Below are 26,581 nucleotides of genomic sequence, written 5' to 3' on the forward strand. Positions count from 1 at the left end.
GCCTTTACCATTTTCCAAGGTAGACAAGAAGGAGGCTAGAAGAACACAGCAAGCCAGGCAGCATCAGGAGGTGGAGAAGTCAATGTTTTGGATGTAATCCTTCTTCAGGGTGCTGTACAGCTTGCTGTGTTTTTCCAGCTTCCTGCTTGTCTACCTTGGATTCCAACATCTGCAGTTTTTATTTGACTAGTATAATCATAAAAGAGACAATACTGTTAACAGCAGAGACCGTTACCTTTACTGAGAGACTTGCATCACGTCAAGCACATCCTGACTCGGTCAAATATTTCACAATACTTCCATTGTTGCTCCATGGCCATCATGAAATGCCCGACTTGACAATACATGAGTGTTAGGACACCAGAAAGAAAGACTTTAGGAATTTAAGAAGCTGGCACACCATTACCTTCTCAGGGCAATGAAGGATAGTTAACAAGTGCAGTTTTCCAGCATTTTCCAACAATTTTCTACAGCTCTACCATCAGGGAGAAGGTTCAGAAGTCTGAACACATGCACCAGCAGGTTTCAAAACAGTTTCTACCCTCTTGTGTAAGAATACTGAATGGACTCTCAAACTCTGAACATTCACCTGTACCTGTGTTTTTGTTTTTGCCGCTGTGTACCTATTATTTACTTATCTATGCTACTTAACTCTGATCTGCCTGTATTGCTCGCATAGCAAAGTTTTTCACTGTGCCTCAGTACACGTGACAATAAATTCAATTCAAAAACTAAATCTTTTGCCAGACAACTTGAAAATCGAAAGCAGAGATCCAGACTTCACAACTTTGTAACAAAAAGAGTAACAGTACATGAACACCAAGACACAACATGCTACAATCACAGTGAATTTGAAGATTGTGTTTCCAGAGAAACAAATTATAATAGGAATATAAATTTAAATTTATACTTGTCAATACTTAAGCATTTCACAAATCATTCAGGCAATTCCATCAAGAACCAAATGACCTAGTTTATGACGACATCATGGTCCAATCCGTTTCCTGATATTAGCATAAAAATATATTCCACTGAAAACAATGTCTTATTTATTGAATATTTTTTCCTCATCCCCGTCCTCCAAGAAAGGCCTGTTACTCTGACAATCATTACAATAACGGTGCAGAAATGCCCATTTGAAAAGTGCTTTCCTTTCAAATAAAAATAAAAGTCAAGGGTCATTTGTTTTAAGGTATTGACTTACAACACCAATACTCAGCGTGCCCATGTTGAAGACGGCAAGTTCAAGATTCAGAGTTCTCAAATCAACCAACTTCGACCTATCACTCTTTCATGTCTCCAAACTACCAGCTAACTGAGTCTAAGAATGTGCCAGTTTCAACTGCCTGGATGTGAGAGATCTTGTTTTTTGTAATAATTAATTCATTTATTCATTCATTCATTGGATGTGTGTCATTGGCTGAACCAGCAATTTTTGCACATCCCCATTGTCCTAGATAATGAATTCTAGTCACTTCCCTATCATTACATGCCATTCTTGGGTACAATTAATCAAAGCGCAGTGATAATTTTGAAAATGATACAAAGATTGGGTGCTTTTGTTAATGTCTTCTTATGAGAAGACTCTATGTATGTACACCTGTGTCCTGTGCCACATTTAATAGACTGGAAACAGTTGACCGAATATCCATTTTCTCCTTTACTTCCCTCTCCTACATGTTCTATCGATCTTTCGTTCAAATAATGGATTATGTTCCTCCAGTGGTATGACCAAAATATCTGTCTTTCACTTGTAATGTTTTACATGGATTCTCTTTTCTCCAATCCTTTCCAACATCAACTCAATAGCCTTTCTTGGACAGGCAGAACATTCTCCTCGGTGTCCACCTCTCAAATGCATTCAGCCTACCTACAGCCTCGGCTTGTTTCCAGGTCTGCGAAGGTATACAACAAACATATCAAAAAACAGATCCTCAGTATTATTTTCCCAAGATTCAAGCTCAGTTTCTTTGATGTTAATGCGTTCTCCGGTGTGATAAAATCTCTTTTCTCTACTCTTCATCTAACCACTCACATCGTAAGTTCTATCAACCGTACTAACCAAGGTATATAAACTTTTTGCCACATTTCAGGACATGTCCATTTACTTCAACTTTCACCTCCAGGATTAGACATCTGCTTGTCACCATTGTTAATCTATTTGCCATATTCACTTTAATTTCCTGTACTGCTTCTTCTGACTCTGCCATAGGTATTGTGTCATCTGCACAACCCAAGTTGTTGACATTTAACCCCAAATGTTTCAATGGTATATCTTCGGTGTCCGTGATGATGACTCCACTGGACAGTTGTAGGTAATAAGACATACATGATGCATTGCTCTTTTGATTGGGAAGCTAATACTAAACTAATGAAAGTGATCAATTTTAAACTATGTTACAGCACAATCAGCACACACTTGGGAATTGGACAAGTAGATGGCAAATGAAATTCCATGTACAAGACCTCATGTAGATACAGACAATCCAGGAAGAACTATCAACTGAAGGGAAAGAAAACTATTTCCCTGTAAAACAAAACTCCGGTTGTCTTGATTAACAATGAGAAGGTATCATTACACTACTCTGTGGCACTGAATAAAGCAAATTAAATGTTGGCATATATTAAGAAAGGTTAATATGGGGCTCAAAGAGTGAAGCTATTAATGACACTATTAAATAATTTATGAGATCAATTGGAGAATACGTTTACAGTTCTGATCACTGCAGTACAAAAGAGGGATTTGCAGCTACTGAGGGTACAGCAGGATTGAGGAGACATAATTATGAGGAGTAATGATATAAATTTGGCATGTTCCTAACAATAGACTGACTTTATTTGTTCATGAAATATAGGCATTACTGTTCGTTCTTAAATCATTTTGAGATAGCAGAGGTGAGCTGCCTTCTTGAATTGCTGCCGTTCTTCAGTGAGTATACCTAAAGTACTGTAAGACGGCAATAAAATTGTTCTTTTCAGGATCATGTGCTAGATAACGTGAAGAAGGTCAAGCTGCTTCTCCCTATCCAGAACAACAAAAGCAGAGAACACATATTATTCACACACTCCTTTCCTTATTTTCCTGAAGGGTTTATTCCTTCAAAAAAGAGTTACCATACAGAGGAGCCTGTCACTGAAAATTATTTTACTTAAAATGACCAAATTCACATCAACCAGTACACAATGGGTCACAACTCACTGGAAGGCGCATCACGGTCAAATCTACTAATTCTCATGGCACAAGAATCTCTTGGTGTCCTAACCAACATATCTCACTCAACCAATACAAAAGAATACACGATTTGGTCATTTTTGGAACTTAGAATCCCTACAGTGTGGAAACAGGCCCTTCGGCCTAGCAAGTCTACACTGACCCTACGAAGAGTAACCCACCCAGATCCATTCCCTTATTTCTCTAAATTTCCCCTGACTAATGTACCTAACACTACAGGCAATTTAGCATGGCCAATCTAGTTAATCTGCACAACTTTGGATTGTGGGAGGAAACCCACACAGACATGGGGAGAATGCGCGAACTCCACACAGACACCGAACCTGGGTGCCTGGCACTATCAGGCAGCAGTGCTAACCACTGAGCCACTGTGCCGCCCCGTACTCCTTTCTCTATTCTAGTTTTCTTTTCTGGGTCAGAGTGACAGAGATGTACAGCATGGAAACAGACCTTTCAGTCCAACTCTTCCATGCCAGCCAGATACCCTAAATTAATCTAGTCCCATTTGCCAGCACTTGGCCCATGTCCCTCTATAAACCCTTCCTATTCATTTACGCATCCAGATGCCTTTTCAATGTTATTTGTAAATAAAGGACCCTGACTTTGCAGCATCTGCAGTCCTCACTATCTCCAAAATGTTGTAATTGTACTAGCCTCCACTAGCAGCTCAGTCCATACACACACCATCTTTTGCGTGAAAAAGTTGTCATTTAGGTCCCTTTTAAATCTTTTCCATCTCACCTTAAACCTATGCCCTCGAGTTCTGGACTCCCCCCACCAATCCTGGGTGGGGAGGGGGAAAGACCTTGTCTATTTACCCTATCCATTCCCCTCATTATTTTATATAAAAGGTCACACCTCAGCTTCCGATGCTTCAGGGAAAACAGGCCTAGCCTATTCAGCCTCTCCCTATAGCTCAAACCATCCAACACTGGCAACATCCTCTTGTAAATCTTTTCTGAATCTTTTCAAGTTTCACAACATCTTTCCTATAGCAGGGAGACCAGAATTGCACACAATATCCAAAAGTGGCCGAACCAATGTCCGCACAGCCGCAACATGACCTCCCAACTCCTATACTCAATGATCTGACCAATAAAGGAAAGCATACCAAACGCCTTCTTCACTATCCTATCAGCCTGTGACTCCACTTTTAAGGAACTGTGAACGTCCATTTCAAGGTCTCTTCATTCAGCAATATTCCCCAGGACTTTACCATTCAGTGTATAAGTCCAGCCCTGATTTGCCTTTCCAAAATGCAGTAATTCACATTTATCTAAAACTAAACTCCTCAGCCCAATGGCCCAACTGATCAAGATCCCGTTGTATTCTGAGGTAACCTTCGTTTCTTTGCTATACTCACTTGCAAAGTAACTATAAATGTCCTAAAATGGACATGGAAAGGATATTTCCTTTTGTGGGTCAGACTAGAACTACAAGCTACTGCTTTAAAGTTAAGAAGTTGCCCATTTTGAACAGAGTTCAGGAGAATTGTTCTCTCTTTAAGGGTTGAGAGACTTGAGTTTTTTTTCTCAAATGGCAGAGAAAGCTGGGGTCACTGGAAAATTTGAAGAAAGAGTTAGATGGTTTCTCACTTGGAGGGGAATCAAGGATAACAGAAATGTGGAATTTGAAGTACAAATATATCAGCCATCATCTTACTGAATGATGGAGCAGGTTTAAGAGGCTGAATAGTCCACATCTGCACCTATGCTGTATGCATACAATTGGCTGAAGTGCATCCTGAGGGTACAAAAATCTACAAATGTTCTTGCTTACCCATTGCTCTTAAAAATCTCAGCTGGGACAAAAACCAAGATCATTCCTGGGATCATTTTTGCATGGAATGAACTGAAAATGAATTAAGGCAGCCTTAAGCTTCACATACTTAAAAGTACAGTTTACAAATTAAGCATTTATTTTGATACCCCAGAACTTATATGACTGTTATAAGTAAGCTTACCTTGTGCAGATCACTATTCGTCAGTGAAAATGGCAAGTTGGATACATATACTGTGCTTTTGCTTGGTGCCAATCCACCACTCATTTTTTTAAAATCCGAAATTCCTCTTTCCACAGACAACTACGGAAGAAAAAAAAATGGAAAAATAAAAAATTTTTAATCTGATGCCAGTAGCCATACAACTATGGAAGATAAATATTTAAGTCCACACATCTGTGCAGATATAACACTCATACACTTGGAAGCAAGGTTAATTAACCTTCAGCAGTGTTTTTTGGGTCAATAGCACTTGCAGAATTGAAAGTAGAATTGGACAGGGAACAGTTTCCACAAGAACGAGAAAAAGCTCTGGATAGTTACTGATAAATTATTCAAGTTGGACCATCTTTCCACTTTTACTGAACTCTGAATTGAAACAAATCAGGATATATCCAATTCAGATCAAAGAGCAGAACTGACAGAGTTTTATCATAAAACTATCTAATTTTGTTATCCTCTCAACTAAATTAACAAGTAATTGGAGATTATAAAAGATTTTATGATCCTAACAAAAAAGCGTCAAACAATGCAACCATATACTACTCCAGCATACATGTGACAATAATGCTTTGAAACACATTACCAGTAGCTTGGATTCACTTAAAAGATTAGAATAGCTAGTTATAAAACCATATTTGTGGCTTTCACTATTCAAATTACAGTTTATGACTGAAACAAGGGAAAAAAAATTTAAATGTTTTGCCATGAGACATCACTGGCTGGACTAGCATTTATTGCTCATCCCTAGCGGTTCTCAAGCTAACTCTAAACCCAAGCTGTTACTGCTTATGTACTAACACAAAACTTACCTTGATTAACATCCCTGTCCGCTGTTAACAGATCACTTATCAGTGGTTTAATGAATTATAAGAGAAAAAGCACAGGGAGGTGGGACTAGTTTAGTTTGGGATTATGGTCAGCTTGGACGAGTTGGACTGAAGGGTCTACTTCCATGATATATGACTGTAAGACTGACTTAGGAGCATCCTCTCAAGGGTGTATGCAGAAGGATGCTGGCTTAAAAAAGAGAGTTGGAGGTGGGATGGGTGGTGAAGAGGCTGGAAAATTATTCACTGGAGTGTGGGAGATTGAAGGATGACCTTATAGAGATTTATAAAATAATGAGAGGCATAAATAAGGTGAATAGCAAAGGTCTTTTCCCGAGGGTGGGAGAGTTCAAAACTAGAGGGCATTTTTTTTTTAAAGGTGGGAGGAGAAAGATTTAAAAGGGACCTGAGGGACAACTTTTTCACAGAGGGTGATTCGTATGTGGAATGAACTGCCAGATGAAGTGGCAAATGCAGGTACAGTTACAAAATTAAAAATATATATTTGGATAGGTGTATGAATAGGAAAAGGTTTAGATGTATGTGGGCCAAAATGTAGGCAAGTAGGATTAGATTAGTTTGAGAATCTTGGTCAGCATTGGACTGAAGGGTGTTTCCATGTTGTATAAATCTATGACTAGATGTCTTAATGAATTGAGAGAAGAGAAGAGGACCAGGTTAGACACCTACTTTTTGTTTTAAAGTAGCTCGAGCTGTGGACAACAACTGGTACAAGACTAAGTGATCGCTCCCCCAGGTCTATTTGTACCTTATTACTGTCGGGTTACCTTCTTTTTCATGTTCCCATTTTTCTTCTCTGCCTCTCAGGGAACATCCTATAATTGATGGCAATGCAGGGAAAAGATTCCTGCATGGCTGTAGCCCAATCAGACAAATAAACTGCTCCAGCTCCTTCAATCACAAGTTCCTTCAGTCGTAGAATTACTTTCTGGAACAGCAGCAAGAGTGAGAGCACAACCTGTGACTGGATGAGATGGATCAGCCAAAATGAGAGACAGAATCTAATGATTGGAAAAATCAGCTTACTGACTGCTACTCTTGTCATAGCTTTGGAGTGGGGTTTGATTCTCATTGACAGCAGAGAGTTTTTGAAACCTTGCCCAAGCGGATAATTTAGAAGGTATTGTAACATTGCTCTGTGGCAGCGAATAAAGCAATTAAATGTTGGAATATGTTAGGAAAGGTTAATATTGAGCTCAGAGTGCAGTATTAATGACACTCATTAAATCATTTATGAGACCACATTCAGAGCATTTTTGCAGTTGATTTTGAAACAAATATTAAAAATGGTTGATTTACAAGACACTAATCCCTGATAGATTTACCACTTGCTCACTGAAATGTGTTTCGTCTATGAAGTTTTGAATTTATCTCCCTTTAAACACAATTGATGTGTGCTACGACTCCAGAAAAAAAATGAAATGCACATCATGGTTCATATTCTCTCTTTCATTAGGAGCCTTACTCCCAATTTCATAACCTCTTCACAATTCAATACCTGCTCCCTTTCTACCCCAAATAACCTGAAGCATTCTGAATACTTTCTTGCATATTCCTTCAACAGCTGCAAAGTTCTTTCTGTGCTGCAGCAAGCAAAGTTAGGGTATAGTATTTGATGTGCAGTCACATCAATTGTTTAACAAGTGGCAGAATTAACCCACTATTTTGATATAATATTGACTATGTTATCAGTATATAAAATTTGGTAATATCGGATTCGATTTATTCAATTGTTAGCAACTGTAGAATAAAAGTAAGTTCTTCGGCCAGTCAGCCTGTTCTGCAATTCAGCAAATTCATGCTAATCTACATCCTAATGTCATGCGCAAGCTTTGACTCCTTCAATAGCCATGACTAACAAAATTCTCAGATTCAAATTATTTATTGATTTTTGTAGGAGAATTCCACATTCCTATCACCCTTCTTGATTGTAAAAGTGGTTAATTAACAATTCAATCTATTCTCAAAATTATACAATCCTCAAACAAATTTCTGCTTAACCTGCTTTAGTCAAACATCGAATTTTTCTAATAGCTCCTCATAATTTATGGAGCCTTGGTAACATTCTGGTGAACCTGTCATGGCTATTTCCACTTAATTAAGCTATCAATTTCTCTTTATAATATCATGTATCCATTTACACTACATACTTGGTCATCAATCTCTATCATCAGCAAACTTAGATACACGGCAATTCTATTACACAAGTAATTAATCATGAGACAACTCTTTCCAATTCAAGTACATATCTATCAATTCTATTTCATGCCACCGCCTTACCAATCTCCCAAGTAGGTCAACAGCTTCTCTTTCACCATTCTTAAATAATAATTATATTTACATTTTTTAAATCTAAGAGAATCTCCAAATCAAGAGAGCTTTGAAAGATTATGACTACGGTCCCTGCAACTTCACCACTTCATTTAATGTTCTGGGGCAGAAACCAACTCCTTGGGATCTGTTAGCCTTTAATACTATTACTTTTTCTCTTGTTTTCCTATGTTAATTTGAGTTCCAGTACTCGATACTTATTAGTTCCACTGGCTTTTCAAGTACATTTCTTCCTATTCTGTGAAAATTATAGTTGACAAGAAATGGAACTGGAATAGCCACATAAATACCATGGCTACAAGAGTAAGTCCGAGGCTCGGAATCCTGTACTGAATAATTCTCCTTTTTTGTCCCCAAAACCTGTCCATTATCAACCAAGACAGAAGTTTTTTTTTAAATTCACTCATGGGGTGTGAGCATCACTGACTGGCCAGCATTTATTGCCCATCCATAGTTGCCTTTGAGAAGATAGTCATGAATCTTAAACTGTTCAGTCTTCATGTAATACATTGACCAAGAATGCCCATAGTGACAGAATTCCAGGATTTTAACCTAGTGATAGGGAAGGAATGGAGATATAGTTCCAAGACAAGGTATTCAGTGGTTTGGAGAACTTGCAGGTGGTAGTGTTCCCAGATAGCTGTTAATCTTGTCCTATGAGATGGAACTGGTCGTGGACTGGGGAGGTGCTGTCTAAAAGATAGTTGGTGAATTCCTGCAGGGCATCTTGTACGTACGACACACTGCTGCTACTGAATGTCAGTGGTGTACAGAGTGGATGCAGGTTGCTTTGTCCTGGATGATGTCAAGTTTCAAGTGCTATTGGAGCTGCACCCATCCAGGCAAGTCGGGAGTATTCATCACACTCCTGACTTGTGCCTTGCAAACGATAGACAGGTTTGGATGTTTAAGGCTAGATAGGCCACAGTATTCCTAGTTTCTACCCTCCTCTTGCAGCCACTGTATTTATGTGGCGAATCCAGTTGAATTTCTGGTCAATTATAACCCCAAGGATTTTGATAATGGGGATTCAGTCATGATAACACCATTGAATGTCAAGGGACAGTGATTAGATTGTCTTTTATTGGAGATAGTCATTGCCTGGCATTTACATGGCACAAGGGTTACTTCACTTGTCCGCCCAAGCCTGGATAATGTCCAGGGTAGAAACTAGGAATACTGTGGCCTATCTAGCCTTAAACATCCAAACCTGTCTATCGTTTGCAAGGCACAAGTCAGGAGTGTGATGAATACTCCCGACTTGCCTGGATGGGTGCAGCTCCAATAGCACTTGAAACTTGACATCATCCAGGACAAAGCAACCTGCATCCACTCTGTACACCACTGACATTCAGTAGCAGCAGTGTGTCGTACGTACAAGATGCCCTGTTGCATTCGAACAGGAGCTACCTCACTATCTGACAAGTTGGAGATGGTGTTGAACATTACGCAATCATTGACGAACATCCCCACTTCTGACTTTATGAAGAAATGAAGGTCATTGATGAAGCAGCTGAAAATGGTTGGGCCGAGGACACTTTCCAGAGGAACTCCTGCAGACAAGTCCTGGAGGTGAGATGATTCATCTCCAACAACCACAACATCTTCCTCTGTGCCAGGTATGACTCCAATTCACAGAGAATTTGCTCCTTTATACTCACTGATTGCAATTTTGCCAGGGCTCCTTCATGCCACGCTTGGTCAAATGCAGCCTTGAAGTCAAGGGCTGTCACTTTCACCTCACTTCTGGAATTCAGCTCTTTTGTCCTGTTTGAACCAAGAGTGTAATGAGGTCAGGAGCTCAGTGAGCCTGGTGGAACCTAAACTGGGTGTCACTGAGCAGGTTATTGCTGAAAAGGCTCTGTTTGACAGCACTGTTGATGATACCATCATGATTGAGAGTAGATTGAAGGGGCAGTAACTGGCTGGGATGGCTTTATCCTGTTTTTTGTATACAGGACATACCTGGACAATGGTTTCACATTGTTGAGCAGATGCTAGTGTTGTAATTGTACTGCAGCAGCTTGACGAGGGGGACAGCAAGTTCATAAATGATTTGGATGAGAATTTAAGATGCATGTTGAGTAAGTTTGTGGATGACACCAAAATTGGTGGTATAGTGGACAGTGAAGGTTATCTAAGATTACAAAGGGATCTTGATCAATTGGGGCAATGGACTGAGGAGTGTTGCAGGTAGATAGGGTGGATAAGAAGGCATTCAGCACGCTTGCCTTCATTGCTCAGACCACTGAATATAGGAGTTGGGACGTCATGTTGAGACTTTACAGGACATTGATGAGACCATATTTGGAGTATTATGTATAGTTCCAGTCACCCTGTTATAGGAAGGAAATGATTAAGTTAGAGATGGTTTGGAAAAGATTTACCAGGATGTTGTCAGGACTGGAGGGCTTGAATTATAAAAAGGAGGAGCATAGGAGGTTGAAGGGTTACCTCAGGTGGTTTAGAAAATTATGTGGATCATAGATAAGGTGAAGAGCAAAGATCGTTTCCCAAAGGTAGGAGATTTCAAAACTAGACAGCATATTTTTAAAGTATGAGGAGAAAGATTTAGAAAGGGACGTGAAGGGTAACTTTTTCACACAAAGGGGATTTGTATGTGGAATGACCGGCTACAGCAAGTGGTAGATACAGGTACAGTTCCATTTAAAAAGACATTTGGACAGGTACATGAATAGGAAACGTTTGGAGGGATATGATCAAACACAGACAGGTGGGATCTGTTCAGTTTCGGAAACTTGGCCAGCATGGACAGTTTGGACCAAAGGATTTGTTTCTGTGCTGTATGACTCAATTGCCAGAATGTTATCAGGGCCCACTGGCTTTGTGGTATCCAGTACATTCAGGTGTTTCTTGATATCAAGTGGAGTGAATCAAATTGGCTGAAGACTGGCATCTCTGATGCTGCGGACCCCTGGAGGAGGCTGAAGTCGATCATCCACTTGGCACTTCAGGCTGAAGACTGCTGCAAATGCTTCAGTTTTATCTTTTGTCAGGAGTGAGGTGGAATATTCTTCACTTGCCTGAATGAGAGCAGTGATGGAAATGTGTTGCTGGAAAAGCGCAGCAGGTCAGGCAGCATCTAGGGAACAGGAGAATCGACGTTTCGGGCATTAGCCCTTCTTCAGGAATGCCTGAAACGTCGATTCTCCTGTTCCCTAGATGCTGCCTGACCTGCTGCGCTTTTCCAGCAACACATTTCCATCTCTGATCTCCAGCAGACCTCACTTTCTCCTGAATGAGAGCAGTGTCAACAACACTCAAAAAATCCTGACACCATCCAGGACAATGCAATCCATTTGATTGGCACCAGATCTGTAAACATGCACTCCCTTCACTACCGATGCACAGTAGCAACAGTGTGTACCATCTATACAGTGCCCTAAAAAATTACACCAAGGATCAGAGATGTACAGTTCAGAAACAGACCCTTCAGTTCAATTCATCCAACTCAACCAGATATCCTAACCTAATCTAGTCCCATCTGCCAGCACCCAGTCCATATCGCTCCAAACCCTTCCTATTCATATACTTATCCAGATGCCTTTTAAATGTTGCAATTGTACCAGCCTCCACCACTTCCTCTGACAGCTCATTCCATACACACAACACCCTCTGCGTGGAAAGGTTGGCCCTCAGGTCTCTTTTAGATCTTTCCCATACCACCCTTAACCTATGCCCTCTCGTTCTGGATACTCCCACCCCAGAGAAAAGAAAGACCTTGTCTATTTACCCTATCCATACCCCTCATGATTTTACAAACCTCTATGGGGTCACCCCTCAGCCTCTGACGCTCCAGGCAAAACAGCCCGAGCTGATTCAACCTCTCCCATTAGCTCAAATTCTCTAATCCTTGGGAATCTCTTCTGAACCCTTTCAAGTTTCACAACATCCTTCTGATAGGAAGGAGACCAGAATTGAAAGCAATATTCCGAAAGTGACCTAATCAATGTCCTGTACAGCCGCAACATGACCTCCCAACTTCTGTACTCAATACTCTGACTAATAAAAGTCAAGCATACCAAATGCCTTCTTCACTATCCTATCTACCTGCGACTCCACTTTCAAGGAGTTATGAACCTGCACTCCAAGGTCTCTTTGTTCAGCAACATTTCCTAGGACCTTACCATTAAAGTGTGCAAGTCCTGCTAAGATTTGCTTTCCCAAAATGCAGCACCTCACATTCATCTAAAATTAAACTCCATCTGCCACTCCTCAGCCTGTTGGTTCATCAAGATCCCATTGTACTCTGAGGTAACCCTCTTTGCTGTCCACTACACCTCCAATTTTGGTGCCATCTGCAAACTTACTAACTGTACCTCTTATAACCATATCCAAATAATTTATATAAGTGACAAAAAGTAAAGTAGTGAACCCAGCATCGATCCTTGTGGCACTCCACTGGTCACAGGGCCCAGTCTGAAAAACAACCCTCCTCCACAGCCCTCTGTCTTCTACCTTTGAGCCAGTTCTGTATCCAAATGGCTAGTTCTCCCTGTATTCCACGAGATCTAACCTTGCTAACCAGACTCCCATGGGGAACCTTGTCAAATGCCTTACTGAAGTCCATATAGATCATGTCTACTGCTCTGCCCTCATCAATCGTCTTTGTTACTTCTTCAAAAATCTCAATCAAGTTGTTCCTAGATAGCACCTTCCAAACCCACAACCATTACCATCTAAAAGGAAAAGAGCAGAAGATATGTGGACCACCACCTGTAAGATCCCCTCCAAGCCACTCACCATCTTGGATTAGAAATATACTGCTGCTCCTTAAATGCCATTGGGTCAAAATCCTGGAATTCCCTCTCCAACAGCATTGTGGACTTACCTATAGAATATGGACTACAGCAATTCAAGGCACTAGCACACTGGAACCTTCTCAAGGTTCCTTATTCAGCTTGTTTCAAACCGATGACCAGTGCCACCTCGAACAGGGGTGGTTAATGTCTTCACAGAGGAGCCATGGTGGTGGGGTGTGGAAAGAAGAGACAACAACACTAAACCTGATTACAAAAGCATTACAAAACAATAAATTGATAATGTGAGTAATTAATAGAACTTCTTAATGATCACTTCTAAGTAGCAAAACTTTAATTAATAAAACCAAAAAAATGCCTTTTTAATTAAGAAGCAGTTTAGAGACAGAAAACAATCAAGTCTGAAATTGATGATCATGAGGGATGGAGTTGGCAACTGAGGATAAGCTAAGTAGTTTGATTTAACTAATGCCGGTGATGTCTTATCTCTGGTGGGGCACATTGCAAGCTCACCTTACTTGAAATCACATGAATGCTGGGGCCAGACATGAGTTGACTTTCAGTCTGGTGCTTCATCCTCTGTCCACCTTCCCCTTCCCATACTTTTATCCCTTCACCTCTCTTTCCCATGCCCCCCGCTTTCCCCCCCATTCTGTCCAACTTACTTTGTTTCTTTAAACTTAAGAAATAAACTTATGGGGCTCAGCATTCCAAAATTCACCAGTCTTAGAGAACTATTTTTTCAAAAAGAAAAACAAATCTCAGCAAGGAAATGCAAGACCATTAACAGCAAAACTGGTTCAGAAAAGGTGTTGAAAATGCATTGCAATCACAACTCTGTGCCAAGGCAGTGATAGAGGTCTCTAAGATAGCAGTGAACTGCAAGAACTTACACCATTAATTCAGCAGTTTGCTGGGTGCCCAGAAGTTGCCAATCCGGCTGGCAACTCCCTGTATGGCTAGAAACCAGGCTCTTTCCTGCCATCTTCCTTTGGTAGCCAGAAGTAGATCCTATCTGAACCTCCTAGTTTTCAGTGGGGGTGGAACTTGGGCTAGCCAGCTAAGAACAATCGCTAAAGTTGGCCTGACCCTCTTAGTCCTACTTTCTTGGTAGGAAATAGGCTCTGCTGTGAAATTATGACCATTATGGGCCTAAATTGGAAAGTAAAACTATAATCATAATATCAGGTTTAATGCTGGAGTCATAAATGAACTGGCGTAAGGCTCAAAGATTGGTGTGGGAGAAGTGGGTTCCAATTCATGGGGCACTGACAGGGGAAAGAGAATATTATCCTGTTGGAACATGCTTAATTTGAACCATGCTGGGACCAGTGCTCTGGTGAACAGCATAACTAAGGTTGTAGATAGGGTTGAAATTAATGGACAGAGGTGAAGGGGTGTTCAGCTGAAGGAAAGTTTAGACATTAAAAAACAAAACAGCAAAGGTGCAGGATAGTCAAGAGGTGAACAATAATCAAATTGTGACAGGAATGGACAGAAATAAGTGGAAGAATGGAGCAGAAATTAGAATCAGAATAACTAATGTTAAAAGGTCCAAGTAAGTGGTGAACCTGTAGCATTTGCAACCAGAGAAAATAGTCAAAGCCAAAACATCATACAATTTCAAAGAGGAGTTGAATATAGCAATTGGGAGTAAACAGATCAAAGAATACAGGAGGAAAACAGGAACAGGCTGTTGAGTTGGACGATCAGCCACGATCATAACGAGTAGCATAGCAGACCCGAAGGGCTGAAGGATATAATCCTGCTCCTATTTTCTATGCTTCTTGAAAAGGTAACATGCGGATTCAACAGATAATTAAGGCAGCGGACAGAATTTTGGCCTTAGACTTTGGGAGTTTAAAATTTGGGCTTTTTAAAAAATATTTAATCATTTGTAGGATGTGGGTATCGCTGGCTGGCCTTGCACAATGTCATTAGAATTTAGAATTTATTGCCATATGTACTTTTACAAGAAAAATACAATGAAAAGTGTTGTAAGTCACCCCCATCATGGCACCTAAAGTATTGACAGAAGTCATAAGTGACAAAAAAACCAAACTTAAAGAAAAAAGTTAATCATTTAAAGGCTACTGTTCTCCAAGAAAGCCGATCAAGTGATGATATGCACATCCAGAATGAGACTTATCAATCTCATAAGAGAATGCTACGCCAGGACAAAACCAAAATGCCACTAAAACTGGACAGAAAGCCTCCGAAGTAAACCACCACCAAGAATACCACTTAAAACACAGGGCTGTCAGATCACTGGGCCGGAAGCATCCGTCAAAGAAAACGCAGCCACCCGTGGAAGAAAACGCCACACTGGGCCAATGGAACACTGAGCTGGAAACATTCGCCAAAGATTAAGCCGGAACACCAATAAGATCTCATATCAGGACAAACTGCTCCATCAGGAGACCACTCCGCAGGGTGGAGACCACTCCGCAGGGTGGAGACCACCACACTATGTAAGACCACCATTCAGGACCGCCGGACGCCACCCTGTCACACAGGAAAAGCTCTCAGCTGCAGCTGTCAAATGAAGGCAAGATGAATTTTGATATTAACTAATTAGAAACATTAAAAACAGAGAAAGAGAAAAAACAACTTCGGAAAGTAATTCCAGGATTTTGACCCAGCGATAATGAAGGAATGCTAAGATATTTCCAAGTCAGGATAGTGAGTGACTGGGAGGGGAACTTGAAGGTTGTGGCATTCCCATATATCTGCTGTCCTTGTCCTTCTAGATGGAAGCAGTCATGGCTTTGAAAGATGCTGTCCGAGATCTTCGGTGAATTTCTGCAGGGCATCTTGTAGATAGTACTCACTGCTGCTATTGAGCATCAATGGTAGGAGGGAGTGGATACTTGTGGATGGAGGGGCAATGAAGCAAGCTGCTTTGTTGTGGGTAGTGTCAAGCTTTGAATGTTGTTGGGGCTGCACTCATCCAGGCAAGTGGGGAATATCCCATCACGCTCCTAACTTGTGCCTTGTAGATGGTGGATGGGTTTTGGAGAGTCAGGTGATGTGCTATTCACTGTGGTATTCCTAGCCTCTGACCTGCTCATATAGCCACTGTGTTTATGTGGCAAGTCCAGCTGAGTTTCTGGTCAATGATAACCCCCAGGATGTTGACAGTGAAGGATTCAGTGATGGTAATATCATTGAATGTCAAGAGGCAGTGGTTAGATGCTCTCTTATTGGTGATGGTGATAGCCTGGCATCTGTGTTGTATGACTGCTACTTGCCACTTGGTGGGCGGTACGGTGGCACAGTGGTTAGCACTGCTGCCTCATAACGCCAGAGTTCAATTCCCACCTCAGGCGACTGTGTGTGGAGTTTGCACATTCTCCCAGTGTCTGCGTGGGTTTCCTCCAGGTGCCCCGGTTTCCTCCCACAATCCAAAAATGTGCAGGTTAGGTGAATTGGCCTTGCTAAATTGCCCGAAGTGTTAGGTGAAGGGGTAAATGTATGGGTCTGGGTGGTATACGCTTTGGCGAGTTGGTGTGGACTTGTTGGGCCGAAGGGCCTGTTTCCACACTGTAAGTAATCTAATCTAATAAGCACTTGTCAGCCCAAGGCTTGGTAATATCCAGCTCTGTTGCATTTGGCCATTGTAACTGCATCAATATCTGAGGAATATGAATGGTACTGAATACTGTGCTTTCATCATCCAGCTGAAGATTGCTGTGAAAGTTTCAGCTTTATCTTTTGCACTGATATGCTGGGCTCTATCATTGAAGATGTGGATATTTGTGGAGTCCTCCTCCAGCAAACCCACACATAAAACTGGGAAAATATGCAAACTCCACAGACAGTCACCTGACGCAGGAATTGAACCCACGTTCCTGGCACTGTGAGGCAGCAGTGCTAACCACTGAGCCACCATGCTCCCCCTCCAGCAAGTTGTTTAATCATCCACCATCTTTAATAACTACATGTGGCAGGGCTGCACAGCTTAAATCTGATCCATTGGTTGTGGCATAGCTTGGCTCTGTCTATCATTTGCTGCTTATGTTGCTTGGCATGCAAGTAGTCCTGTTTGCTGGCTCCACCAGGTTCACACTTCACCTTGTTATGCCTGGTGCTGTTTCTGGCATGCCCTCCTATACTCTCAATTGAAACAGAGTTGATCCCCTGGCTTGATGGTAATGAGGCCATGAGGCTGCAGATAATGCTGGAGTACATTTCTGCTGCTGTTGATGGCCCACACCATCGCACGGACACCCAGTCTTAAATTTCTCGATCAGTTGGAAGTCTGTCCCATTTAGCACGGTGATAATGCCACACAACACGATGGAGATTATTCTCAATATGAAGGTGGGACTTCATCTCCACAAGGGCTGTGTGGTGGTCACTCTTACCGATACTATCGTAGACAGATGCATCTGCAGCTGACAGATTGGGCAAGGATGAGGTCAGGTATGTTTTTCCCTCTTGGTGGTTCCCACAGTATAGCAGCTATGCCCTTCAGGATCAGATCTGCTCATTCAGTAGTACTGCTGACAAGCCATTCTTCGTGGTGGACATTAAAATCTCCCACCCTGCGTATATCTTGTGCCCTTGCCATCCTCAGTGCTTCCTCCAAGTGTTGTTCAACACGGAAGAGGACCGATTCATTAGCTAAGTATGGACGATACTTTGTAATCAGGAGGTTTTCTTGTCTAACGTTTAACCTGAAGCGACAAGGCTTCATGGGGTCCAGAGTCAAACGTTGAGGACTCTCAGACCAACTCTATCCTGACTGTATACCACTGTGCTGCCACCCGTGCTGGGTCTATCCTGCGAGTGGGATAGAACACATCCAGAGATGGTGATGGTAGCGTCTAGGACAGTCACACTCAGAGAATCACATACCTTATAGACAATGTCCAGGTTACTTCACTAGTCTGCGAGACAATGCTCAAATTTTGTCACTAGCTCCCAGATGTTAGTAGGGATGACTTTCCAGGGTCAACCAGGCTGTTTCTGCCAGTCTTTTTCAGTACCAAGATTGATGGTAGGTTATCTGCCTAATTTCACTTCTTTGAGACTTTGTAGAAATTGGCACAACTGAATGACTAACTAGGCCATTTCAGAAGGCGGTTAAGAGTAATCACATTGCTGTGGGTCTGGAGTCACATATTTGTTTGCCAGACCAGGTGAGGATGGCAGATTTTCTTCGCTGAAGAACATAAGTAAACCAGACTGATTTTTCCGTCAATCAGCAATGGTTTCATAATCAGTAGATTCTTAATTCCAGATTTATTTTTATTGAATTCAAATTCCACCATCTGCCATAGTGGTATTCGAACACAGGTCGTCAGAACATTACCTGGGTCTCTGGATTAATAGTCTAGCGTTAATACCGATTACAATTATACAGGATGTTGATGAGGTGACATGTCAAATACTATGTTCAGGTCTGGTCCTCAAGTTTACATAAGTTTATACCAGCATTGAAAGCTGTTCAAAGAAGATTCATGCAGCTGATTCCTGGGAATGAAGGTTTTTGAAAAATTAATTCACAAGATTGGGTCCTAAGTCAGCATTTACTGCCCATTCCTTGTTGCCTTTGAGAAGGCAATAGTTATGTATTCTTGAACCACTGCAGTCCATTTGCGGTAGGTAGGACCGCAATGTCATTAAGTACTTATCAGAAATAGATGAACCGGTCATGTCTTTATTCATTAGAGTTTAGAAAAATGGGAGATGATCCGTTTGAGATATAAAAGATTTGAGAGGACTGGGCAGGTTGATGTTGAGAAGATATTTCTCTTAGCAGAAGAATCTCAAACATGAATAAGGGGACACTCATTTAAAACAAAAGTTACAAAAGAATTTCTTCTCCGAAATATCTGGAATTCTCTACCTCAAAGTTATGGAGGCTAGATCATTGAAAATATTTAAACAGACAGTAGGAAGACTGTTGAAATAGTGGACTTTAGATTACAAGGAAGTGGCTTGAAAGTAGAGTTAAAGCCTGGGAAAGATAATTTGTTGAATGACAGTGCTGCCTTGAGTCACCGCAGAGCTTACTCCTGCTCTTATTTCTTGTGTTCTTATCCCAGCCAATTTACTTTATAGAAGGAGAGACAGTGGCATATTGGTAACACCAATGGACTAAATTGGGAGGGTTAATGGCAGGAAGGACCTTTTGCTTCAAAGTCACACACCAAATCCATTTTCATTGATATGGAGAGTGATATCATACTGTATCAAAGCAAAAGCCAAAACAGGGAGCAAGGTATAGTATCAGAAAACTAGGAACATGTTGGGCTGGAGCTGACTGCTCTGCTAACCTTGTCAATTTCCAAATTTCAAGCCATTTCGGCTTTGTAGAATTCAGGAACTGATGACATCAGGAACTTTATTCTTGTTTCCCTTAACCTTATACCTTTAATATGTCCAATGGGTTAACTTGCCTCCTGCTATACTGTACCATATTGTTTTAAAGTCCAGCTGCAAATACCCACTAATTCTCCTAACGTTTAATTTTACTTTTGGGATATAGCTCAAGTGTGAAATAATCAATGAGAACTGTATTTAATCGTGGATAATGATGCTTAGATGCCAAGTGTTATTGATTTAGATCCAGTAAAATTTACTTAATAGTCAAATTTAAAACATTCAATGATTACGCGGCTCAGACTGATTCCAAATCCCCCAGGCTATTGAAGGAATGGCTATATCGTATGCGCACTACTGGCTCATATTCACTAACTCTTTTGACATCTGGGGAACTACCAACAAAAAGCAGTATGACTCTCGCAATTCCAATAATTAAGTGGAAGAATTTGGACTTTGGGAATTACAAGCCAGTCAATTTGATGTCAGTTGCAGATGATGTGATTTATGATTCCTTCAAGAATTCAGCAATTATGGAACACAGACAGGGCTTTAGGAAATGAAGGTCCTCTCTCATAATCCTGACTGAGTTCTTGGAGATTAGCAAACCACTGGATGACAAAATCATTTCCAAAATATCTTTGACAAAGTGCCGTATAAAAACCTACTAATAACCATTACATATTTTGGGAATTGTTCAGCAGTGACTGAACTGACAAATTACTTCAACTTTGCAGGCAGATCATCAGGAAGAAGTGTATCTTGCTGCAGGGTCAAGTTACAGGCAGTAAACCACTGTTACTTAGCATTTTTATCATTGATATAGATGGGAGCAATGATGGAACCACTCAATTTTGTGTGACACAATGAGGTGCATACCGATTGAGAATTTGGATCAAATTAATAGATTGCAGATTAACTTATATTTCTATGAGACTATAAAGAAAAAAATGTTGTAAATGTCATTCAGTATTGTTAAGTCATGTTTATGCATCTGGATTTAGACATTTCAGCATGCACGATGAAAGTTAAATCAAGACAGCAACTCATGGTCACAGTTGATTTCACAAATTTCTCTTTGCTGCTTCTCCTTCCCATAAAATACAAAATGAAAACTGCGAAATAAAAATCTAATACAGTATTTACAAAAGCAGCTCTAGTAAAACCAACATTATGGAAGACATGAAAGAATTGGCTCCAAAAAGATAATTCTGCATGTGGTAATCAACTGTGCTACAATAAGAACACAATTTGATGGATAGGTCTCCTATGTATGAAAGGACTATGTGGAATATTCCATCTAATAACGTGGAAGTATAACTACTCCTAGCTGTTCCGCCATTCAGTAAACACATGCCTGGTTCATATGCGCACTCACTTCATCTACTTGCCTTGCCTTTGTATATCTTTTATACACAAAAATATGATGTCAGATTTAGAATCAAGCTGCTGTCTACTGCACTTAAGGGCAGAAGAAAGTGGAACTCTTTCCCGTTACATGAAAAAGGTGCATCTTAAGTTGTGGAGAACTTTGAAAAGGACAAAGCTAAGTTGGTGGAATGGGCATACACATCCTAAGTGGAGTTTCAGGAAGACAGGATCGTGAAGGTAGCATTTGGTATACTTTCCTTTATTGGTCAGATCATTGAGTTTAGGAATTGGGAGGTCATGTCGTAGTCATATAGGACACTGGTTAGGCTATTTTTGGAATATTGTGCAATTCTGGTCAAGAAGGGTTCAGAAAATATTTACAAGGAGGTTGCCAGGGTTGGAGGGTTTGACCCTTGGGAGAGACTGAATAGACTGGGGCTGTTTTGCCTGTTTTCCCTCAATTGGAGATTGAAGGGTGACTGTATCAAGGTTTATGATATCATGAGGGGAATGGATAGGATAAATAGACAAAGTCATTTTCTTGAGTTGGTGGGGAAAGAGTCCAGAACTAGAGGGCATAGGTTTAGGGCGAGAGGGGAAAAATTTAAAAGGGATGCGAGGGGCAACATTTTCACACAGAGTGTGCTGCATATATGGAATGAGCTGTCAGAGGATGAGGCTGGTACAGTTACAACATTTAAAAGGCATCTGGATGGGTATATGAATTGGAAGGGTTTACAGGGATATGGGCCAAATGCAAATGAGACTAGATTAATTTAGGATATCTGGTCGGCATGGATGAGTTGGACCGAAGAGTCTGTTTCTGTGCTGTATATCTCTATGACTCTATAAAGTACAGCACAAGGACAGGCCCTTCAGCCTACCAAGACTGCACTGACATGCGATGCTTTTCTAAACTAAAACCTTTTGCCTCTATACGGTCTGCATCTCCCTTTACCCTGCCTACTCATGCATCTGTCAAGATGCCTCTTAAAATATTGCTATTGTATCTGCTTCTATCACTTCCTCTGATAGCACTTACCATCCTCTGTACAAAAAAAAACTTGTCTCTCCTCCTTTGGCAGAGAAATGTGAAATGGTTCATTTCAGTTGGAAGAACATGGAGCGAATACATAAAAACTCTAAAGGAGGACCAGGCACAGAGGAAACAAGGTGCATAAATCATTGAAAGCAGCAGGACAGATTTAAAGGGTGGTTCATAAAGCATACAGTATCTCAGGCTTTATTAAAAGGGATTCACAGCAAGGCAGTTACTTGCAACTGTATCAAAGACCAGTCTGACCTCAGCTGCAATACAGCATGCAGTGCCACATGGTAGGAAGGATGAAAAAATATCAGTAAGCCCATGGAAAAGATTCAAGAGAATGGTCACAGGGATGAACATGTTCAATTCTGAACCAAGAGTGAAAAGTTGGGACTCTGTTCTTTGGAGAAATGACAAATTAGAGAAAACTAAATTGAGGTATTCAAAATCATGAGGTGTCTGGACGGAGAAGAGAGGGAGAAACTTTTCCCACTCTTGAAAAGATCAAAAATGGGATTGCAAGGATTTAAATGAATTGGTAAAACAAGTAAAAATTAACTTAAACATTGAAAGTGGATTCAGGTGTTAACTAAAAAGGAATAATGTGTAGCATTAGGAGGGAAAAACTGAAGAATGGCACAAAGTGAAATGTTCACTTAGAGAGCCAGTGAAGATACAATGGACTGAAGTGGCCTCATTTGTGCTTCAAATTATTCTGCAATATTCAGACCTGAAAGTCAGTAACAAATAGTCAAAACAGAGAAAACAAAAGTGATATTGAGATGTGTGGCATCCATATTTATGAATAGTTGACTCTCAACCACCAAAAACATTGAACAAATCCCAAAAATAAACACCTAACAGCTAGTCACACACATATTCCATTAGCGCAATTTTGTCTCCAATTTCCCAACACATCTTAAAGAGCACATCCACTGGCATCTTGGCAAAGCAACATTGTAGCAATTTTACTTAAGTTTCATTAGCTGCTCATTCTAACCTGTTATTTCTCAGATTTTCAAATCTGCCTTTTAAGTCAGTCAATCGCCTAATTGTTCAGATATTGAATCATATGAAATAGCTGGGAACCTGAGGATTTTGCTACTTAACATGAACTGGTCTTCACTTCACATCCACAAGAGCTTCATAACAAGTAGAAAATAATTAGTTTGCTATCTTTTCCAATTCTTTCCCAAAAAGAGAACAAACAAACCATTTGAGTTTACATTTCTTAGCAGAACTTTTGCATACATGTTTATAATCAAATCAACTCTACCAATCACAAGCAACAGCATTTATACAAAGTGCCTTCAGTGCAGAATGTCCAATTATATTTTGTAAGGGGGTCAGAACTGTATGAAGTAGTAAGAAAAAGGGACAAAGTTCCCTCCAAGACAAAAGCAAAATACTGCAAACCAAAAGTAAAAGAGAAGCTGGAAATACTTAGCAGCTCAGGTTGTGGAGAGAAACAGACAACATTTCAGATTGATAGGAGCATCAGTTTCCTGAAAGGATGGATTTTGTGAATGCTAAGGGTAGTAAAGGAAATAGAGCAATAAGAGCTCCAAAAGGAGAAAAATAACAACAGTAGGGTAATTTCAGATTCAGTTCAAATAGATTTTAAATTCTGTGGAAAGTGCAGGTAATGCTGAACAACAAAACAGGGAAGGGGAGCCATGCACCAATAGGATTTTATGTGGGATGTACCTGAGCAACTCAATTTTGAACAAATTTCTGAAGATTATAAGGTTTATGAATGATATATGGCAAGGAGGAATCAAATTTAAAGTGGCAAATGCATCCATTCACAATTGCCCCCAAATATGGATCGATGTTACAACCTAGCATTTTTGAGCCTCAAAAATGAAGATGATAATTTGTTAATGAAATTCATATTTTTAAAACAGTTAAATAAAAGTCATCATCAAGTTTGGTTCTCATACTTCACCATATATCCACCTCTTTCCTCAGCTCTCAAACAAATCCTGATGCCCTTTGGTCTGAGATGTCAACAAACTGATAATATGATAGTATTATATGAGATACTTCAATTAACACATTCAAATCCCATTACAACAACTTATGCTATTTTAACTAAATCTTAAATAAAATAAGTCTTAGCAATGATGATTGTGAAGCTATTGAATCATATGAAGTTTGCCTTTCAGGGACAGATATTTCCCTAATGGGCCTGTATGGACTCAAACATACATCAGTGGGTCATTAACAGCTGAAGACTGGCCACAAAATTGGGAGTACTGCCCTAAACACTAATCAAGCAACAGTTTAATATATTGATAGTCATTGAATCATATTTCCCCCCCTTCAAGTTTTTTCCCCCAACCAAGACCACCACACCAAATTGATGGATTAATTATGTCAGGCAAGTCATTTGATTTGCTTTATTACTTGTAACATGGGGTTCCAATGTGGGCAAAACATGTACTTTCAAGTGATCTACTTCTACGAAGGAAATCACTAAAAATGGTGCTGTTTTATCCACTCATTACCAATAATGCCTAACTCAATTAAAATGCAAAGATGAACTAGAGATAATTCTGCAAGGCTCTCTTAAAATATAAACTTCCAATTTCTTTACCTGGAAAACTTTCCCCCCTTGTTTAAAGTTTCCCCCAGCACAGTCAGGTAGCTCCCTTCACATTTTGAGATGACTCTGTTCACAACACAACACCTCGGCCGCCATGTTGCAGCTGTCGATCCCTTCGCCCTCTCCACGTCGCGCGAGATTTGAAGCTGTCTTGCGGAAAAAGCGGGGGAAACACATATCCCAGATTCTCCGCTTCGCAAAGTGCGGAAAGACTTATACATCTGATCTTCTCCCATGGACACGCGTCTGAAGCGATCACAGGCTGACTCGCACCGGGCGGCATTCCGCCGTGGGGGCGCGAGGGGGGCGAGGGACAGACATTGTTTTTGTGTTTGACGTTTCCTGGCATGAGGCGGGCGAAGGAAGGGAGGATGCGTGAATTAAAAGGGGCGGGGAGGGACTAGTTCCTGGTGGTTCATCGTCAAGGTAGTAACTGAGAGATTGCATTCCTTCCCTCACGTCTCGTGCTGTTCAAAGGTAAATGTTGAAAATAGTGATTTAGCATGTGAGTAATTCTCAGGCGGGGGTGACTGTGACGGGGAGGTTTGGCGGGGGGGGGAATGTGGGAGTGACATCTCGCGCGGATCCGGCGGGGGCCGGTTCCGACCCGACGTCAGGGGAACTTGAAAAAGGCTCGAGCCAGGTTCGGCCCGATCGCGCGTTTCCCAACGGCCCCCTCCAGGTAAAGCGAGCGTCTCCCTGGCAACAGGCCGCGCGCCCTTGGCTGCGCCCGCCGGCTCGAGCTGAGCGGGCCCCGTGAGTGCTGGGCGATGGGATGGGGCTGCGCGGGGTGGGTGGGTGAGGAGGTGATGTAGTAAGCAGGCGGGTCTGACTGGAACCGGCCGTGCGTAGATCCACGGAGCTCGTGTGTGGTTTGCCCTGTCGTTCAGCTGGGCCCCTTCGTTGTTTGTTATTATTAATATCTGACACTGACGGCCGTGGGATTTCACCGGTGCCTTTATTTCCGCTGGTATCGACTTTTGGTGCATTGCAGGGACAGTCCTGCTGCTAGAATAATCAAAAATCAAACCAGAAAGTACTGAATTTCTTCACAACTGGTAGCATTCCGTGAAGAGGAGGCAGATACGCAGATTTAACGTTTCGAGTCCCGATGTGGCTCTTCCGCGCTGCTGTTGTCACGTTGATGTCAAGCGGGTGCGTTTCAACACACGGCTGATGCCAGAACCCGACCATCAGCCTCTTGTTAACTCTGTCCGTGCATTCCCCCTTTTCCTTTGCCTTCCTTCTCCCTTTGCCCCTCTTCTCCTCCACCCCTTTCCTTTCTCATTCCCCAGTGAACCCAGTGATGTGTGAGGGATCGTTTGTACAGGAGGCGGGCATCTCTCACCACATTGGATTTGACTCAGGGTAGCACTATCTTGCTGTGTGGATTTATGCATTGCGTTTTGTATTTATCAGTGAGATCGTTTTGAGCGACTGTTGCTTTGGTGTATAACTTCAAATTCAGGACGTCAAAATGCTTTCATTTTTGAAGAACTGACCAGGAGTTATGTACTGTATACCTGTTGATGCAGTTTAATTCCCCAAATCTCGAATATTGTCAGGGTCTCTGCCTCAAGTCATGTCTGTGCTTCTGTTTCGCAGCTAGTCATACAGTCATAGAGACGTAGAGCATGGAAACAGACCCTTCCATCCAACCTGTCAATGCCGATCAGATATCCCAACCCAGTCTAGTCCCACCTGCCAGCACCCGGCCCATATCCCTCCAAACCCTTCCTATTCATATACCCATCCAAATACCTCTTAAATGTTGCAATTGTACCAGCCTCCACCACATCCTCTGGCAGCTCATTCCATACACGTACCACATTTGTACAATTTTGTTACCTTTCAATTTGTAGCATCACAAAAAGTCTGCAATGGATATTTCAACGTCTTGAGTCTGTTGCGTCACTCTGTTTTCTTTTGTTTGGTATCTCAACTCCATACAACTCTCATCACTCCACATTAACCTTTGATCCATTTCCATTGTTGCTCTTTTCAAACAAACATTTATTTCAGTCTTGAAAATT

At 41.2% G+C, this 26,581-nt stretch overlaps 2 protein-coding genes across 5 annotated transcripts in view; one reads left to right on the top strand and one right to left on the bottom strand.

Annotated features, from left to right (window-relative positions):
• Positions 1-24,741, bottom strand: part of zcrb1 (zinc finger CCHC-type and RNA binding motif 1) — a 41,058-nt gene extending 16,317 nt beyond the window's left edge. Inside the window, exons 1-2 of the mRNA XM_043709072.1 lie at positions 24,540-24,741; positions 5,196-5,315 (exon numbers count right to left, since the gene is read on the bottom strand). Coding sequence (XP_043565007.1) covers positions 5,196-5,279 — 84 coding nt within the window. The 5' untranslated portion in view covers positions 5,280-5,315; positions 24,540-24,741. The remainder of the gene's footprint in view (positions 1-5,195; positions 5,316-24,539) is intronic.
• A 190-nt stretch (positions 24,742-24,931) lies between these two features.
• The window catches only part of pphln1 (periphilin 1), a 155,512-nt gene continuing 153,862 nt past the window's right edge, over positions 24,932-26,581 (top strand). For 2 of the 4 annotated variants that reach the window (XM_043709067.1, XM_043709071.1), the window contains exon 1: positions 24,932-25,025. The gene's annotated coding sequence lies outside the window, so the exon portion shown is untranslated. Of the gene's footprint in view, positions 25,026-25,105; positions 25,231-25,389; positions 25,704-26,581 lie in introns of those variants that run through there. The other 2 variants (XM_043709070.1, XM_043709069.1) reach the window with 2 other exon arrangements.

The sequence above is a fragment of the Chiloscyllium plagiosum genome, chromosome 19 (genome assembly GCF_004010195.1).
Source record: "Chiloscyllium plagiosum isolate BGI_BamShark_2017 chromosome 19, ASM401019v2, whole genome shotgun sequence".
NCBI classification, from domain to species: domain Eukaryota; kingdom Metazoa; phylum Chordata; class Chondrichthyes; order Orectolobiformes; family Hemiscylliidae; genus Chiloscyllium; species Chiloscyllium plagiosum.